The sequence below is a fragment of the Spea bombifrons genome, chromosome 3 (genome assembly GCF_027358695.1).
Source record: "Spea bombifrons isolate aSpeBom1 chromosome 3, aSpeBom1.2.pri, whole genome shotgun sequence".
NCBI classification, from domain to species: domain Eukaryota; kingdom Metazoa; phylum Chordata; class Amphibia; order Anura; family Pelobatidae; genus Spea; species Spea bombifrons.
In genome coordinates, this window is record NC_071089.1 from 110967334 (window position 1) to 110985394 (window position 18061).

At 40.2% G+C, this 18061-nt stretch overlaps 1 protein-coding gene across 1 annotated transcript; it reads left to right on the top strand.

Annotated features, from left to right (window-relative positions):
- The first annotated feature begins 244 nt into the window (after window positions 1–244).
- GEN1 (GEN1 Holliday junction 5' flap endonuclease) lies at window positions 245–16367 on the top strand. The gene is made up of 13 exons (XM_053460450.1): window positions 245–425; window positions 939–1125; window positions 1286–1462; window positions 2760–2870; window positions 6920–6993; window positions 10061–10152; window positions 11015–11165; window positions 11250–11286; window positions 11405–11485; window positions 12709–12839; window positions 13217–13278; window positions 14046–14189; window positions 14947–16367. The coding sequence occupies exons 1-13, from the start codon at window positions 265–267 to the stop codon at window positions 16365–16367; spliced, it is 2829 nt and encodes a 942-aa protein (XP_053316425.1). The 5' UTR covers window positions 245–264.
- The last annotated feature ends 1694 nt before the right edge of the window (window positions 16368–18061 follow it).

The following is an 18061-nucleotide window of genomic DNA, read 5'->3' on the forward strand; positions in this document are numbered from 1 at the left end:
TATAGAAAGTTGTGTGTGGGTGCGTATATATATATATATTACATTACATTTATTTATAAATAAAGTTCCTCCTACAAGAAGTTTTAAGTAAGTAAAAATGAATTTTCATTTGAAGAAGAGACCTCTGAGGTCCTGAATGCATATGTAACTCTTCATCTTCTATGTAGAATAAGTTATTGTGATAGATCCCTTAGCATCGGCCATCATTTTAATCTTTTTTTTCTTTTTGCAGCTAAAGTCTACGTTTGGAACTGAAGGCAAAGAATGGGGGTCCATGAATTGTGGTCCATTCTGGAACCAGTCAAGAAACATGTCCCGCTGCACAGTCTGGCCGGGAAAACCCTTGCAGTGGATCTGAGCCTCTGGGTGTGTGAAGCACAAACTGTTAAGAAAATGGTTGGCGTGGTTACCAAACCTCATCTCAGGTACATTTTCTGGGTTAGAAATGTTTGATCTCCATCTTCACCAAAATTCCTTTATTTCATCTCAAAAGGCAGGCTATATCCTTAGTGACTTTTTTTTCCACCGTGCGCAGTAATGGAGACCCCAAACATCTAAAGGTTTTTCATACGCGGCTCCGGGGGTCCTACTTGACGGCTCGATGTTGGATTTTATTATCTAGCATATTTTTGTTAGACAGGATTTGCTGTTAGTTCCAATCGGACAGCTCAATAAATCTCATATAAAACACTTTAGCAGCACCGAAGAATAAATAAATACATTTCTAATTAAAAGCCATAACGTCATAGGTGCGTATTTAGCTATCGGAATCTGGGGCTATGGCAACTAAACATTGTTTTCTTTGCGCTTTCCTTAGCCGAGTGACCAGTGCTTTTAGTTGGGCCTCAGATTCTAAAAAGGTCTTCCACAGCCCAGAATAGCTAAAGTTTGGGAATGTGAACTTATTTTTTGGTGTATTTCATTTTTTTTTTTGGTAGGAACCTCTTTTTTCGTGTTTCTTCCTTGAGCTTGATGGGAGTGAAATTAGTGTTTGTGACGGAAGGGGAAGCCCCGAAGATTAAAGCTGACACTATGAACAAGAGGAATGAGATGCGTTATGGATCGTCTAACAAGCCTGCGTCGGCAAGACCTGGGAGGTCTTATTTCAAGTCTGTCTTGAAAGAAGTAAGACACAAATGATGCGTGTGTATGCATGTATGTATGCATGTATGTGTGCCTATGTGCATATATGTACAGGTTCACATCAGTTGGATCCACCCCTCTGTATGTTGGGATCAATGCATTTTCGGAGATGTGAAGACCCCGTTTTTGTCCCGCTTCACAGTGTCTCCAGCTTCTGGAATGCCTTGGGGTTCCATGGGTCCAGGCTGCCGGAGAGGCCGAGGCTATGTGTGCTTACCTAGACGCTAAAGGGTACGTGGACGGATGCATTACCAACGACGGAGACGTCTTTCTGTACGGGGCCCAGACGGTTTACAGGAATTTTACCATGAATGTTAAGGTATGTCGCTTGCCTCCTTTGCTCTTGACACGGCAGGAGACCGCTTGCGCTGCTTGTTGTGTTGTCACTACGTATGGACAGGCGGTGATGAACATTTCCATAAATCCCCTGTGAGTGTGAGTAACTTCTAAAAGCCATTTTAACTCTGTTCCCCTAAAATAAAAATAATTGGAGAGTTTTCTTTTGTAAATATTAGACTTTAGCGATTTTGTTAATTCATACAAATTTCCAAACAAACGTGGAGAGACTCCAGTGGAATAAAATGAGAGCTCTTGTTATTTTGTTTGCATTTTGTGCTTTCTCTCTCATTTCACCACCATCTGCTCCCATGTCCCCGGCTACTTTTCTGCAGTTCAGCTTCTTGTTCTTCTGTGTTCTTTTTTTTTTTTTTTTTTTCCCCTGGCGTAGTGGAGGAGAGGCTGTCCCCATGGTGGCTCTGCTCTTTAGTGGAAGTCCAAGAGGCCGCCGTAATGCAGATGGCTATGCGGAGAAAGCAAAGAGTCTCTGCCCGTCTTTTTCTGCGGATGCATCTGCATTATTCCTCCAATCAGATGGAGGGTGTGTGTGGAGGCTCCGCCCATTTGTGGAAAGTGTGAGAGAGATAATATTTAGCTATTTTGCTAAACTGAGGATATTTTAAATAAGTTTTATTTTAGAATATATTTTTTTTAATAAAAAATATATATTTATGCAAAACCTTCATTCTCGAAAGACATACTTTGCCCCCTACTTTATATTAGTTGCCCAGTTTAATTAACCCTTGTTTGTTTCCCATCCGATGTAAAGTCTTGCTTGTGTCCACTAGGTGGCAGGAAAACTCTGCTAACAAATGACCTTTTTACTGCTATAACCGAGTAAAATGAGCATTCAGACTATTTAAAAAAATATTTATATGAAGAAGGATTTGTATTGGTGCTGTGTCTTTTAATTGCTATAAAAAAAGGTATCGCAGAAGAACGGAGCTCGTAAGGATTTAAAAAAGGAAATAAAAATAAGCATAAAATTGTAGTACTTTTTATTTATTAAAGTAGTTTTCCGTAATGGTAAGTGTTGCGGTAACCTTTAAAGGGATATAACCATCAAATATATTTATGGCGTTCATTTCAAGCGCAGTCTACATTGTTTTAAAACCATAAAGATGCCCAGTTCCATAAAAGTTACGCGGATTTAATGTTGTTTTGTTATGGCGTCGTTTCTCACAGAAATGCTCGTTAGAATTTAGCCAAACTAGAGTGGCGAAGCGATTCGCAACAACTGCTCCTTTAACAATATTTCTATTTATTGCTTCTCTTAACAGGACCCTCATGTGGATTGCTACGAAGCCTCTTCTATTAAATCCAAGCTCGGTTTAGACAGAGATTCCATGGTTGGGCTGGCGGTCTTTCTAGGTTGTGATTATCTGCCAAAGGTGAGATTTTCTACATATATATATATATATATATATATATATATATATATAATCTTTTCATTTTGACATGGGAGGGCATTGTCATTTATGAAGTTCTGCTTTGTGAATTCCTTTTAATTTCCTATTAAGTGAAAAGGCATGAAAACCTGATTGGATCGTTTTCTTGTGCAAGGGTTTTTTTCCATATAGATTATTATATATGATATTTTTGCACTTTTACTGGAACTGCTGCAGTGACCTGGACCCTAAAGACTCAGTTTTTAGAGGGGAAGTGAACGAGCATCTTAACTTCAGAAGCACCCTTCCTTGCAAAGGGATTTGCTTTGGCTGAAGAGAGAAGGGACCGCACATATCCGGAAGAAGGAGAACGTTGGGGAACCTGGTCCACCGCGGCCGTGATAACGCTTTAGCGAGAAGCACCAGGCACCCTTTCTTTTATGTTACGGCAGGAAGCACGACACCTCTAGCTTTGAAATAAAGAAGAATAAAGGAACAGGTGGTTGAATTTGGATCAGGCGTAGGGTATGACGGCAGGTCCCCTTCTAGCAGCTCTGGGAACTTGTATGGATATTTGCATTCAGTTCTCCAAGGTCTGTGTTAGTGAGGATGATCCTTGCAAAATGATCAGCGAAAACCCAGTTAAATATTTCTAAGGGTAAAGTTCATTCCGCTCTTGTTGTCCGTCTCCAAACGGAACGATTCTCTACGCCTTTCTCAAACGGGAGAGAATGTGTCCGATTGGAAGCTTCTTACGCAATAATAATGAAAAAAAAAAAAAAACATATGATTGTAATTTAATTTGTGTTTTAAAGAAATTATATATTTTTTGTGTTCGTGCCAGCTGACAAATCCTGAGAAATTATTTTTATTAACAAATTTGGATTTTATTTCAAAATCCACTGTAAATATTGCAGCTGAGGAGGATTTCTGAGCCCAGAGCAAAAAATAGTTTTATTCATAGTCTATAGAATCTGCACAGGTTTAAACTTAAAATTATTGTTCATTTTTGACGGCAGATAAGAACCATTCGGCCCACCTAGTCTGTTCCTGCTGCAGACCTTAATGCCTATCCATTAGTTCCCTAACTGCGTTAACCTGTACCACTTCTGCTGGCAGGCTATTCTAATTATCTACTACTCTCTTGGGGTAGAAAAACCCCTATAAGATATCTTATCCGCTGTTTTTGTAGCTTACGTTTTTCTCTTTTTTTTATACTTCTCACACCAATGCTACTCAAAGGGTTAACTAGCGGTTCCATAGGTTTTTGATACGGGGTTGAGGAGGGCTGTGACACATCTCTTGTCCCTTTTCTGCTGCCCACGGTCCTCGGGCTGAGTGGCTTTTAGTACTGGATTGTCACAGGGTGTCTGTTTAAAGCCGCATCTGGCAGTAATTAGACCCCGATGAGCCTCTCTCATACCCGTGCTAACTGGTGGCGCCTTCATTAGAGTGTCAGCACAAGTGTTAATGACCCGGGAAGCACTTCCTATTTGTTAATGTTTGAAGAATCCCAATGAAGCTCCGGTGCAGCGTACGCCGAGCCTTCACCGTAGGGTTAAAGACACCTAACCCTTTCAATGCCAGCTCCGTGTACAAAGGAACGTGCAAGCGATGGACTGGCGTTTTCAGCTTCAAGGTGCCGGCCGCATCAGGCCATTGATCTGTTATATTTTGGGCAGGAGCCCAATAGCCGCGCATCAAGTTTCACTGTTGGCGCCTATTATTATTATTATTATTATTATTTATTTTTTTACTCCTATACTGTACATTTTCTGTCTCCCCCTCTCTTCCTCGTATGTATGTAAAATGATAGTGCGTATAAATGCAGCAGTGGGGTTAACTTTACTGCGGGAATCGCTTTGTAACGACCTTGGTAGCGGAGCGTTCGTAGAACAGTATATAAAGACTGTCTTAAAATGGACCGAACTGATGCAGACTCGTTCAGTGTATTATGTGCAGGTCCCGTTTAATTGCCTGTCTTGAAGGAGTGCGTTAACCCCGTAAGGACCAGTGCTATTTTATGCTACAGGACACAAGCTTTTTTTTGTGTTGATGTCTTTCTCTAACTGTTATTTCTCTCTTTTTCCTTTAGTGTACGCACGCAAATTATATATAGGGCTTTTATCCATATTTTTTATAAAAAGAATTTCAAAAATGGGTCTTGTACAGCTGGTATGAATGGAGAAAAAATACCTAAAATATATTCATGATCTTTCCCTGTATATATATTTCCTATATAATTTCCACCCTACACTAACTACAACTTAAATGTAATAAACACAGGGTTAAGTCTATAAATATATATAAAAACATTTAAAAGCTCTTATTTTTTAATTTTTTTTTTACTGCTTGGGTTGCAGGGAAACAAGGAATCTGCTGTAGACTGACCACCCTGGTCATGGAGCGGTCAGCATCAGTGGTGCCCCTACAATCAATGTAAATTGGGAGTATTTTTAACCAATGACGTACCAGGTACATTATGGGTCCTGTAGGGACATCTTTTCATGATGTACCTGGTAAGTCATAGGTCACAAAAGGTGTTTAAACACGCAATCAAACCATTTTGCTACCAAGTTCACAAAATAAAACTATTTTCGTAGCGGCCTCTGTTTGTTTGGGCTTCTAAAGGAACAATGCATTGGATTCTCTCTAGAAGTAAAAAGAAGCCTCCACAAAATGCGTCCAAAGTGCGATACTTTATCACAGTGCGGGCAGGAGACTTAAATACCAGTTTTCAGAAAGTACGCGTAGCTTCAATTACAATGAGCGTCATCTACCTGACACTAAAGCTTAACATATTCCTTAGGAAAAGGAGTCAGTATTTTTTGTGTTGCATTGACCTTTTTTTCCCCCCCGCAGAATAATACTCTGACGGAGAAAGAATACAGGGATGAGAATTGATGAGCGTGCGTTTTATTTTCTTTCTGGGATGGTTGGACGTTGGCAGTGGAATGACAGCCAATATAAAGAATTCCATTTTAAAAGCATTTCATATATATATATATATATATATATATATATATATATATATATATATATATATATATATATATATATATATATAAATCAAGTGACTATCTCCTGCTCCTCTAAGCAGGCTGAGTTTATATGGGCAGTTTGCTCTATGCCCCCCACCGCTAAGGTGATTTGTGTCTTCATCAGTCCTTCAGCCCGCAGGCAGGTTATTTGTTCAATGCGAGGTTCATTCACGTGGCAATGGCCTCCGTGCCGGCTGCATACTGAATATAGGAGGCGTTTTAGCAGCTTATTATGTGTATATATGCTTCAAGTTGTAGAGCTGTAAAAAGAAAATAAAAATAAATGAAGATCAACTGAACCATAAAATAAAAAAAAGATGAAAATGTATTGATTTGGTATATTAATGGAAGTTTAAATTGTTCATTTAACTGGCCCCGCGGCATATAGTGTTGACTCTTTAATATATTTTTCATCTTTGCATTTTGATAGACGACGTTGGAAATACAAGCCAATAAAGATTTTATAGAGCAGTCGTAGATCATGTCAAAAGTAGACATAAAAAAAACAACAAAAAAATAACAATAAAATAAAGATCATTAATCCAGGTGCATGAAAATCACTCTTGGTTATTAGGAAGAAAAGATTACAATCTAATTACTTATTATGGTATTTCTTAATTTTAATCAGGTACCTCCGGAACAATTCTGAAATTATTTAGGTTTCTTACGGGACGAACGCTTCATTCATTATCTTTCTGTCTGCATAGAGTCTGAATGTAAATCGTGAATGAATGAGCAGATCTGTGTTCCTTTTTGCCTTATTGTATAGCTCAAGTTCTGCAGACCAACAGTAGTGCTCTGGATGATCTGATGATTGTGAAATAATTTGTTTATCAACGCGGGGGTTATTTCTTTATTTTTTATGAATTGGGCAGCTTTGACACTAAAAAACTGAAAGTGGATATTTTTACCATGCATTAAACCACCGTTATTTAATTTTGCCATATACTGACCTTTGTATTACTTTATTTTTGTGGCATTTAACGCGTCTTGTTTAATTTATTCATACAGGGAGTGCCTGGTGTTGGAAAGGAGCAGGCGTTGAAGCTCATTGAGACCTTGAAGGGAGAGAGTTTATTGCAGAGGTAAAGATAGATCCCGATTGTTGTATATCAGACTATATATAATTTTAAAACTATTTTTAAGGTAAATGCATAAATATTCCCGCTCTGGGCACTTGTGTATATGTAGGTTTTCAAGGTGAGGCTTCCAAACCCACCAACAATCCAGGACACATGGTTTCTCTTTGTGATAAGACATCTAAAGAAGCGGACATCAGAGGCCTTGAAAGTTTGATGATTTCCCGTCTTACTGTGGGAGCATGAGTCCATTAAAGCTATCTTTGGGAGATGTTCCCGGTGGCTAATATAGCAATATCCTTTTCTGTAACAAAAGGTGAAGACCCAGTATGGCTGATTCTGCGAACCGCTTCTGCTGCAATATGGAGGTGCCGGCTGATCCTAAGGACTGACTATTAATGCCTTTGATACATTGGGCCCTCGTTATATCTCCTTTTATTCTTAAAGTGGAACTCTCCTTGAATGGCCACCTTCTTCCGTTGCTCCCTGCTCCAGTTCTTATGCTCACGTGCCCATTGTAGGCACTTTCTGCAGTGAAAGGGGTCAGCGTGGGCACCCTGACTGGTCTGCATTTACACAGCCCCATACGATACAAACTGTGATGCTCTGTGTGTTCTGACTCCTTTCTATCAGAACCGGCATTAATGTTTTCAGTAATTCGAGCTTCAGTAACTCATCTGTTGGATTTGACAACATGGGGCAGCCTTCTCCCCCCACGTGCATCAATGAGCCTTGGTGGCCCATGACCCTGTCACTGGTTCACCACCTTTCCTTCCTGTGTATCCTTCGTCTTTGCACCCTTCTTGTGATGCTGCATGACCCAGTGCATCTGTTAAGCGGTCTCCTGCGCCTCTTCTCCATTTCCCTAGGATCACTTTTGACGCATACGCTCACAATTACACCATACACCATACACTGACACACACACACACACACACACACACACACACACACACACACACACACACACACACACACACACACACTAGCCCACGGTAACACCAAATAGTAACACAAAGCATAACCAAGTTATCACCATACATTAACACCACACTTATACACATGCGCGCGCACTCTAACACTATACATACATGAAATATACACACGCACATACATACTGAATCTGGCACTACAATACAATAGACATGCTGACTCTGGCACTTTACATACACACGCGTATACACCTACGCACGCACACACACTACTCCCCCTCGCCCTCTTACCACCTTCTACGTGTTTTGTGACACCCGCTTCAAACCCGTCCCTGGGGCAATGTCCGGATTCCCGATGGCGGCTCTGGCCAGTCCTCCCCCTTGTCCTACTAAACCTGACGTGCAAGGAACTGATTTATACTATCCCTTTAGTTTGATATATAATATTGTTTATAGTCCTAGCGGGTGTAGAGGCAAGACAATATCCTTACAGTGATATCTGCATCTTCTATTTGTTTATACATGCGCTAGGGGATCTGACAATTAGTGATTAGCGTATATGTAATGCATATGATGTCTTTAATGTGGTTCAGCGGTTTTCAGCAGATTCTAATCGGTCAGTTCCTGGGGTTTAGTCACCATTAGAGTTTGCAGGAGAGTTTTGGTTTCAACCACCGCGCTCTATTATTCATTATGTGAGGCTGAGCTGGCCCTGTATAATGCATATTTCAAGAGATGTAACTGGTTTACCTCTGCATATAGAGAGTCCGTCAAGCTTATGGGGAACGAGCCTTCATAATGTACAGTGATGGCAAAGCAAATTCAAAGATCACACCTTTATTGGCTGACTGACGTATAATGGATCGCAAGCTTTCGAGCCTATCTAGGTCTCTTCTTCCGGCGATCCATCGGTTAGCCAGCATATGTATCAACTTTACCACATGTGCTTTCTCTATTGCTATGGTTAACATGGTCCAACTTTATACCTTGAGTGAAGTCAAGGAACCCAAACCCTCTGCCGTCAGCCCCCTTTAGCATGCAGACCCCACTGGCTCTCCCGTCGCGTACCCGCCATACTCTTAGCTTATATCTAGTATTTGTTGGTACTCGCAGACCACAGCATTAAATCCACCCTTAGATCTGAATGTTTTCCTCCAATCTACGTAGCTATATACTGCACATCGTACAACACGAATACGAATAATTAGTAAAACGATAAAAAAACAAAAATGTAAAAAAATCCATATCCATGCATTAACCCTAATCCTAAGCGGTCCACCTGGCCAGGCTCCTGCCATTTGGTGCGCTCACACATTGCTACGCTTTCACTACTGTATAAAATATTCAGCTGGGGTAACACTCCGCTGCTAATAGGTTCATTAGTAAAGCCGGCTTTGATATGCGAGTTAACGTTGGGAATGTCTTTCTTTTTTTTACTGCGCTCCGTTTTGGGGAAAGAAAAAGGCGGCAGGCTGCTGACAATAAAATGTAATCTGTTAATAAGGATCTGCGGCAGGGGAGGATATCCTGGCCAAGTTATCTTAAAGTCCAGTGATAGTTCACCGTTATAACGCGTTATCAAAAATGGCTCTTTTTTGACCAAATCCGCCCCGTATAGCCCCGAGTTAAATCTTTGATTAGATTCTACGACTCCTGAAAAATGATTGTGTCCTTCCATTACACTTCTGTTTTTGCTCGCTTGGTCGAGGAAGGAAGTTTTAGCCTGTTGGAGACGCACATCGATAAATATTATGTAGTTCTTTAAGCTTTTAGCTGATTATTTTGAATGGATTGTGTCTACTGGTTGATAACTATTGCTGATGTGATCGAGAGCAAACTTGGTGGAGATAATATTGGAGATAAGTATAATATGCTTGAAGAGACCTTGTTAGCCCCGAAAGCTTGCAATCCATTACGCTTAGGTTAACCAATAAAGGTGTCGTCTTTACCAAATGTGTTCTTTTTCTGTCAACGTCTAACACCGATATACCGCAAAATGGACCCGATCCGGCGTCATCAAAGAGGATGCAGCGGATATCCTCCATGTCATTGCGTTCCTTGCTGAAATAATTTCAACGTAGTATGTTACGGAACCTACCGTGAGCCGTGTTTTTATTCTTCTTCTGTCTTCTTGATCGTAGGTTTTATCAGTGGAAGAAACAGTTTAATGATCCGACAATCCCCTCTACGTCTGCTAAGAAAGTGGCGCATTGTTCTGTTTGCTGCCATCCAGGTATATATATATCGAATCAGGACTCTCCGTTTACATAGAAAACACAGCGTTCTTTATTTGACTTTATTACCATATAAATCACCAAGATTCCAATGAATATACTCGATGCGTTCGCTTCCGCAATGACAAAAAGAAAAGAATAGAAAATCTGTATTTTTTTTGGCTGATTTTTTTTACCCTCCCCCCCCCCAAACTTTGCTTTTTCCGTTGGATCTGACGCTCTTTGAACTGAACTCTCTGTATAAATCCTCTAAGGACGCGGAAGCACGGGCAATGTTTGATGTTTAATAAATAAAGACAAGGACTTCTTCACCCCCTGACTTCACTATCCTTTATAATGCTTCTCCTGTTTTGAATTATGTCTTTAATCCTTACCCTTTCCCCTTTTTAGATATGATTCTTGATGCAGTTAGATTGTTTGCAATCAATTGTGTGAAAATTAAAAAAGTATTAAAATATTTTAAAAAAAGCAGCCGAAGGTTTGCACGTATTGCCTGCAAACTTCCAAGTTCATGAAAACACTATCACATCATTCGTTTCTGTCGGATAACAAAGCTTCAACTTTAGAGAAAAAATCATTGCCTAGGCAAAACCGTGCAGACGAGGAAAGGATGATGTGCAATCCTCCATTGTCTTCAGTAAATTGAAGTGGAAAAAACCCATAAATTGCCTTTTTTTCCCTTCTCCCATAAAATTTCTAGTTATCGTCCTAGAAGGCACAATTGTATATGTTTATGTGATGATGCTATTGGAGCGCTCCCATGTCGTGTGATTGCGAATGAATGAAGACAGAATGGAGAAGTCAAGCAATCCGAAAAGAACTACTTTCCCACCCGCACAATTTTTACTCGTCTCCTTGTAGGTTCCGCCAAGGACCACGAGCGAAGCGGCTGTGCCCTGTGTGGAAGCAATCGATACTGCGAGCCGCACGACTATGACTACCGCTGCCCTTGTAACTGGCATCGGACGGAGCAAGAGAAACGAGCCAACCCTGTGGAGTACAGCATCAAGATGTATGGAAGCGTCGCTGCGGATTAAAGTCTATCGGCCCCTGGTGACAGAACAACGCTTATCGTGTCTTTGTCTATGTGTTACAGGAAAGCCAAGAAATGTGAAGGGTTTCCTTTCCACGAGGTAACAACAAACTTCTTCATTATTGTTCGCAAAAATATATATCTATTATAATTTTGTGACATTTGTGTTTTTTTTTTTTTTTTTTTTTTTTTTTTTCCCTTGCCAAAAATTATTCTAGGTTATCGAAGAATTTATCCGAAATAAAAATAAACTGGTAAAAGTGATCAAATGGGTCCGACCCAATCTTTTGTCTTTCCAGGTAAGAGAATATGAATGTTTTGTGGGCTTCTGTCGGACTTGGTCTTGAGGTTTTTTTTTTTTTTTTTTTTATCAAACCCTAAAGTTTTTAGCAAGTTAGAGCCCGGTGAGCTAAACCCGTCTGTGAATGAGTTCTCTTCAGTCGGAGGTTTATCAGGTTTGGCCTCTTAAAATCAGTGAACTTCCGAATGCATCTGTTTGGGTTAAAATGTCCTACTATTGAATATGATCACGCAGATGTGTGTAGGCCTTTATATGCTCGGTAAATCTTCTTACCTTCAACTAGTGTGCACCAGAACACGCAGTCTCTTACTATACCGGTTCAGCGATCCCCTTCTTTTGACGAGTGGGTTTGTTAATTAAACAGTGTGTCGTTGAGTTGCCTTAAAGGGGATCCATTACCATTTTTTTATAGTGCTAGTATCAGATTAACATTTTTCAGACGTATTTTGCCATTTCCTCTCTTAAAACAATTCTTTTATTAGCAAGATATGTGTTCAGGCAGCTGCATGTTAATTATCTGTATGTGTTCCAGCTCTCTTGCTAGGCAAACAGCCAGACTCTTATCATACCGCCTGTGGTCAACAATAGAATTGCTCAGTCTTAATCACCCACCTGGACTCTGACTAATGAAAAGTCTATGTTGTAACGGACTTCATTAGCATTGCCGTAAAGTGTCGGCTCAGTGTGGTGTTTGAACAGAGAAAGCCACCCAAAATATCATGACTGGCAGCCTCCAGGGCTGCAGATAAAGAGAGAGTATCGGGAACAGATTGGATAAAAACATGTTTTTGGTTAATATAGTATATGAATAATATAATATGAATAGTTTCACATCACTGTGAATAAATGCAGATCACACTGTGCAAAGTATAATAAATATAAGGAAATCCTCATGAAGATATTTCAGACCTCCCAGGTCAGTATGTGCCGCCGTGTTCCCGATATTCTGATTTTGCGGGGGTTCTGTCACCAGGAAGAGTATAATATTTAATTGTTACACCCATCGTATGCACTTTAATGTATATGATGACTGGAGTGTCTCCTTAAGAATACAGGATTGTGTTACTTCAGCGTCTGGGATCAAAGTTGTTAACCAAGGCATCTATTTATGATTCAAATTGGTTCTGTTCACTTCTCTTTTTTGTATAATTCCAGGACTTTTTTTTATAATTCCAGGAATTTTCTTTGTTTTGAGGTATTTTCTGGTCTTTCTCTCGGCAGAATTTTGCATTGGATCGCATGGAGTGGCCCAAGCACTACGCCTGCGAGAAGCTGCTGGCGTTGCTGACACATTACGACATGAACGAGCGGAAGGCAGGCCGAGAGCCGGCCGCGCGGCTACAGGCCATACGGTAACGCGATCACAGCGGTTTGGAATCACTTGGATGTCCTAAGAACCACGCGTGACGCGTTCAGAAATGACGGCCCTCGAATCTATTTAATGGAAGACTTGATCACCAGATATTGTCACACTTATTATGCTCCTTGTCTATTTTAGCCTAAAGATTTTTTTTTTTTTTATTATTGTTTTTTGGTGACTACTTACTAAAAAAAATTATCCTATCCTTCACTGTGATCCGTACCCAACACTAATCCACCCGTTTACTCATTCAGCAACCAAGCCATTATTAGCCACATGCATCCTTGTATATATCGCCATTTTTTTCGTGTGAAAAAATTGCATTATTGGTCGTTTGTTTTAATGCGCAACATTATTTTTCGTCATCAGAATTGTTAAGACTCGAGTCAAGAACGGAATTCCTTGTTTTGAAATCGAATGGGTGAAACCAGGTCTGTATCCTCCTGAGAAAACTTGCATTAACCCTTTAAGGACAATGGGTTGTCTTTTAAACCCATTAAAAACAATGCATTGTGAGCCCGTGAGGGGTTAAGATATCAAGAAGTACTAAAACCAAGTCGGACGGGACCAAAAGAGAAACGAACTGTCCAAAAAAGAGGGAAAAACTGATTAACATTTTAAATTGAATATATTAATGGATTACGGCTTTGTTTAGACTATGTTCAAACCATCAATCTACTAGGACCGTCAGAATAATACAAAAGGGGACTCGTTGCAAATGTATGCAGATTTTTTTTTCCAGATGCTATATCTTTATTTTTATATATGTGTATATGTATATGTGTATATATGTATATGTATATGTGTGTATATGTATATGTGTGTATATATATATATATATATATATATATATATATATATATATATGTATATATATATGTGTTGGTTTGATATACCTCCACAAAAGAGACATATTAACACAGCCAACATTAAGTCTCTCTGCTTGCGGGATACTATGACAGTTCGTGGCCACGTTGTTTTTTGGCAGCTGTAGTTACTAATAGAGCGAATGTCTCGTTATTGTGAAGCTTTTGCTGAGATATCTCTAAATTACCTTATCCAGACCTCTGAGGAACAAACTCAGAGGAACTGCAGCTCTCTTGATCCTTCTACATTTAACATGTGAAGAGGGAACGTTGTGTTAGACGTGGCTTCTGTTTGCCGACACATACCCCAGTGCATTATCAATCTATTCCAGATGAATATGTTTTTGCCGACGACCATCCTTCGGACTCCCCGCTGGTGACAATCGAGGAAGAATCGCTCTTCCAAGCTGCTTATCCGCAGACCGTTGCTTTGTATCAGAAGGAAAAAATGGAAGAAGAGGAGAAAAAGCATAAAAGTGAGTTGTTTTTTTTGTGTGCAAATGCATTGCGTATGGATTTTAAAATAGAGACGATTGGAAGCCTATCTCTGGATACAAGAGTTGACTTGGGAAAGGGATTTATATCCATGCAAAGAACATCCTCCATTCCTCAAAATCGGCCTTTTGTTGTATCATCTCATTTAATGTACATTTAAACCTTTTCTTTGAATGTAAAATATCCTTGAATATAGTTTATAATACAGGAACCCAATAGCCGAAGGAGGCATTTGCTACTCAACATGGTGAGGTTCCTTTACGTTCTATTACGGCAAACGCTGCTTGGTTTACAGAGATTGGAAACCTTCCAAATGTTCGGTATGCACCCCCCCTTGACTATTATTTTACACATACTAGTAAAAACTGCGGGTTAGTAGAAAATCGCTGAGCTGTTACCAGCAGTAAATCCATTGCTCAAGCCAACCAATGTTTTAGGGCTCTCGTTGCGCAGAACACATTTGATTTTTGCCAATAAAGCAAAATACGTTTATTTAATGAACTGAAATCAACCGGCGTTTCTATTTCTCTCCCTCTTTTCCGATACAATGGCTGGTTGTCAATAGCACAAGATTCACTGCCGCCATTCAAAAGCCAATTTGCTTGCGCAGCAAACTCTGATCATCAGCGCAGCATAATGTGTAATCAAGTTGTTGGCTTCGGCAGTAGACAGCTGCGGCATTGTTGTATTTATAACGTCAGAGACGCGTATTGAATGTCCTTTTTTATCTTTTTTTAGGCAAGAAGTCTAAATCAAAGTCCAAAGTGATTCCGGATCTAGATGATGTTGCTGCATTGCTGTCGGAAATGAGTTTAAAGCCCGCTTTGGAGAAACCCCCAGCAAGCAATTCAAATTTAGAATGCGGCGGGACGCAAAGCTCCAAAGAGGAGAATGTACACACGTGGGACTTGGCCGCAAAAACAGAGACTTTTTTACAACCTGCAACAGAATTAGAGATTTTTACCGCAGACAACGTCGATGAAAGTGAGGAAGATGTTACTGGAACGTGCTATTCACCGGCACAGTGCGGTACTCCTCCATCAGATGCCAGTTCACCCAACATCTCATCGTTGATTTCCGAGCTACAGCTGAGCAGCATCGATTGGGACTCGACTTCCTTCAGCAAGTCTCCGAAAGCGGAAACCCATACCGCCGGGGTGGGCTGTCCAAATTCTGAACCTAAAAAAGAAGAATCTTGTAACGACAAGCAAACCGATGACAATCCAAAAACGATAAGCCAGGATGACAATGAGGTCGTGAGACAACTGATCGGGCCAAAAGTTGCTAGCAAGGAAAATAAGCTGAAGTCGTGTTCTACGGAAGATTCAAAAGTGGAGTACCAAAGGTTATCCCTAAAAGAGAGAATACTTTTAAAGAACGCTTGTCGGTCTGGTGTCCCTTACCCCCAAAACCTTGATTCCAAATCTCTTCCTGAGAAGCTTCGACCCATTAGTGGCCACAAAAAGGAATCCAATTCTGGAAACTCTGTCACTGTGGATGAAAGTGCAAAGGAAAATAATCAAATACCCAAAGTAAAGACTGAATCCGTAAAATGGGGTCCAGAAGAAAATAAAAAACACCCTGTTACAGCAGTTAAAGCGGTGGCTTGCGCAGGTGTGAGCGTTAAACCGCTGGAACTGCCGGCTACGAAGCAGAACGGCTCTGTACAGGATCCCAACAAAATCCCTCTTATCCCGGTGAAGAAGCCTTACACGTTTGTAAAAGATCCAAAAAAGATACCCCTCCTTCCCACACGAACTCTTTCCGTAAGTAGTGTTTCTAATAAAATAGTTAGCCAAACTGCGCCAAAAATAACCACGAAGAAGAGCGTCTGTCGCAAGTTGGGTTCGTCAAGTGAAGACGAGACAGAGGAGACTATGGGGCGGATGGATAACGTATGCCGAGTCGAGCCGAGGGCCAAAAACCACTCAAGACTCAAAAGCAATAAATCAAAAAAGGAATCTGGATTTATCAATCATAAGAACATCTCACCGGCCAGCAATGTCGTCGTCCTTGGCTACAGCCTGAAAGATCTACCGCTTAGTCCTGAGCACAAGTCGCCCGGCGCAGGAGACCGGAGCGATGACTCCATCGTTTCGGTGGACAGTCCGCTGCCGCTGTCGGAAAGGCTGAAACTAAGATCCTTACAGAACTGTTAGTGTACTTTTACACAACGAAAATGAACGACCCCAGCAGCGGATCACAATGAAGCGCTACAGAGGACTGCTGGGAGGTCTCCTGATTCCTTTCCATTTTTAGTATCTTATATCCTCATAACTCATCATCATGCCTTGGTTGTTTTAATATTCATTTTGTCTTGCGTTGTGTATCTGTTATTTCCTTTTATGTTACATCGAGCCACTAATTTATTACTTGCTGTTATTTGAACAGCGGTTTTAGAAGGACTCCTATTGACAAGCGTCGTCATACTGTTTTGAATGTTTTTCTTGCTATTTAAAATGTTTTAAGATTTTTATACCAGAAACGAAGGCATTAAACAATAAATGTAATTGTAAAATGTAATGTATGAAGTACATAAATTAAATTGTCTGATCTGTATGAACTGGTATTGATTCTTCTTTTGGGGGGGGGCGATTAGGATTTTGTCACACAATTCGCATTTGAACCAAGACCAAAAAGTTTTCACTAAAGTGTGAGTTTATTGGAGATTCAATGTACAGGACCATCTCAGATCTTCTTGCAGGATAAACCTCATAATAAAACCGTAAACACCTTTTTTTTGAGAATATACCTGATAATGAAGTTCAAATCAACCCCAAATGTTTGCCATGTAAGCAGAGGAAAGGTTTAAAGGAAACGGCCCATATACATGGTGGTAGATGGTACATGCACAAAAATAACTTCTATTTAAAACACAACTAAGCCGACATTACGTATATGAAATATATGGATTACACGAGTCAAGGTACTTTTGTGACAAATCACAAAATTAGAGTAAGAACTATACTTTTTAATGGCAGTGTGATAATGAGAGGATGGTAAACGGAGGTCAATTCAAGCAAGACTTGACTATGAATGAAGAAGGGACCTCAACTGTTACTGGTTCCATTTTACTCCATGTTTGTGGCTATGATGGTACCTTCCTGCCGGTTCTACTGCGTACCCTCCTTTATCTCACTTGTCATACAACCGATCACTTCCTGATGACGGTTTTGCCAACAGTAGTGTCCACCACTAGTGTCCATATTCTCATTCTGGTACCGCCCATGCCTGCGCTGTCAGAGATGGCGACAGGAAGTGGTCAGACCTATGACATAACAACTGTGCAAATCTTTCTTATCCTGCAAGTATTGTTTGTGTGATTGGTTAAAAGAGATGTCCCAGTGTCCTATACAGCCCCACCAATGAAGAATGCCTATTAAAATATTTTAACCCCTTAAGGACAATGGGCGGTCCCTAAACCCATTGAAAAGAATGCATTTGTACGGGTTTTGTCATTAAGGGGATAAGTAACGTAATATGCAAAAACTGTATACAAGACGGGCCGAGCGAGCAGTTCTTATCCGCTGTCGCTTTCTATGTTTCAACATAAACATGGCTTTCCCCTAACGGTATCATTTTCCCCAAACTCTTGCTACACACGTCCATGTAATATCCCATGCTTCCCCTCTTTTCTAAAGTTTTTAGAGCTGATGCATTGTTGTATTCCTCCTTCCTCCTCTTGCGTTATGGGATCCGTATTTTGTTCAGAAACCAGTGGAATTCCTCATTTTAATTGGTTTGCTGCCATTCTTAAAGTTCTGAGGAATGCGTTGTAATGTTTTTTCTATCTTGTCACAAGAAAGTAAGAATAGATTTCTTTTTTTTCTTTTCCTTTTTTTTATTTTTTTGG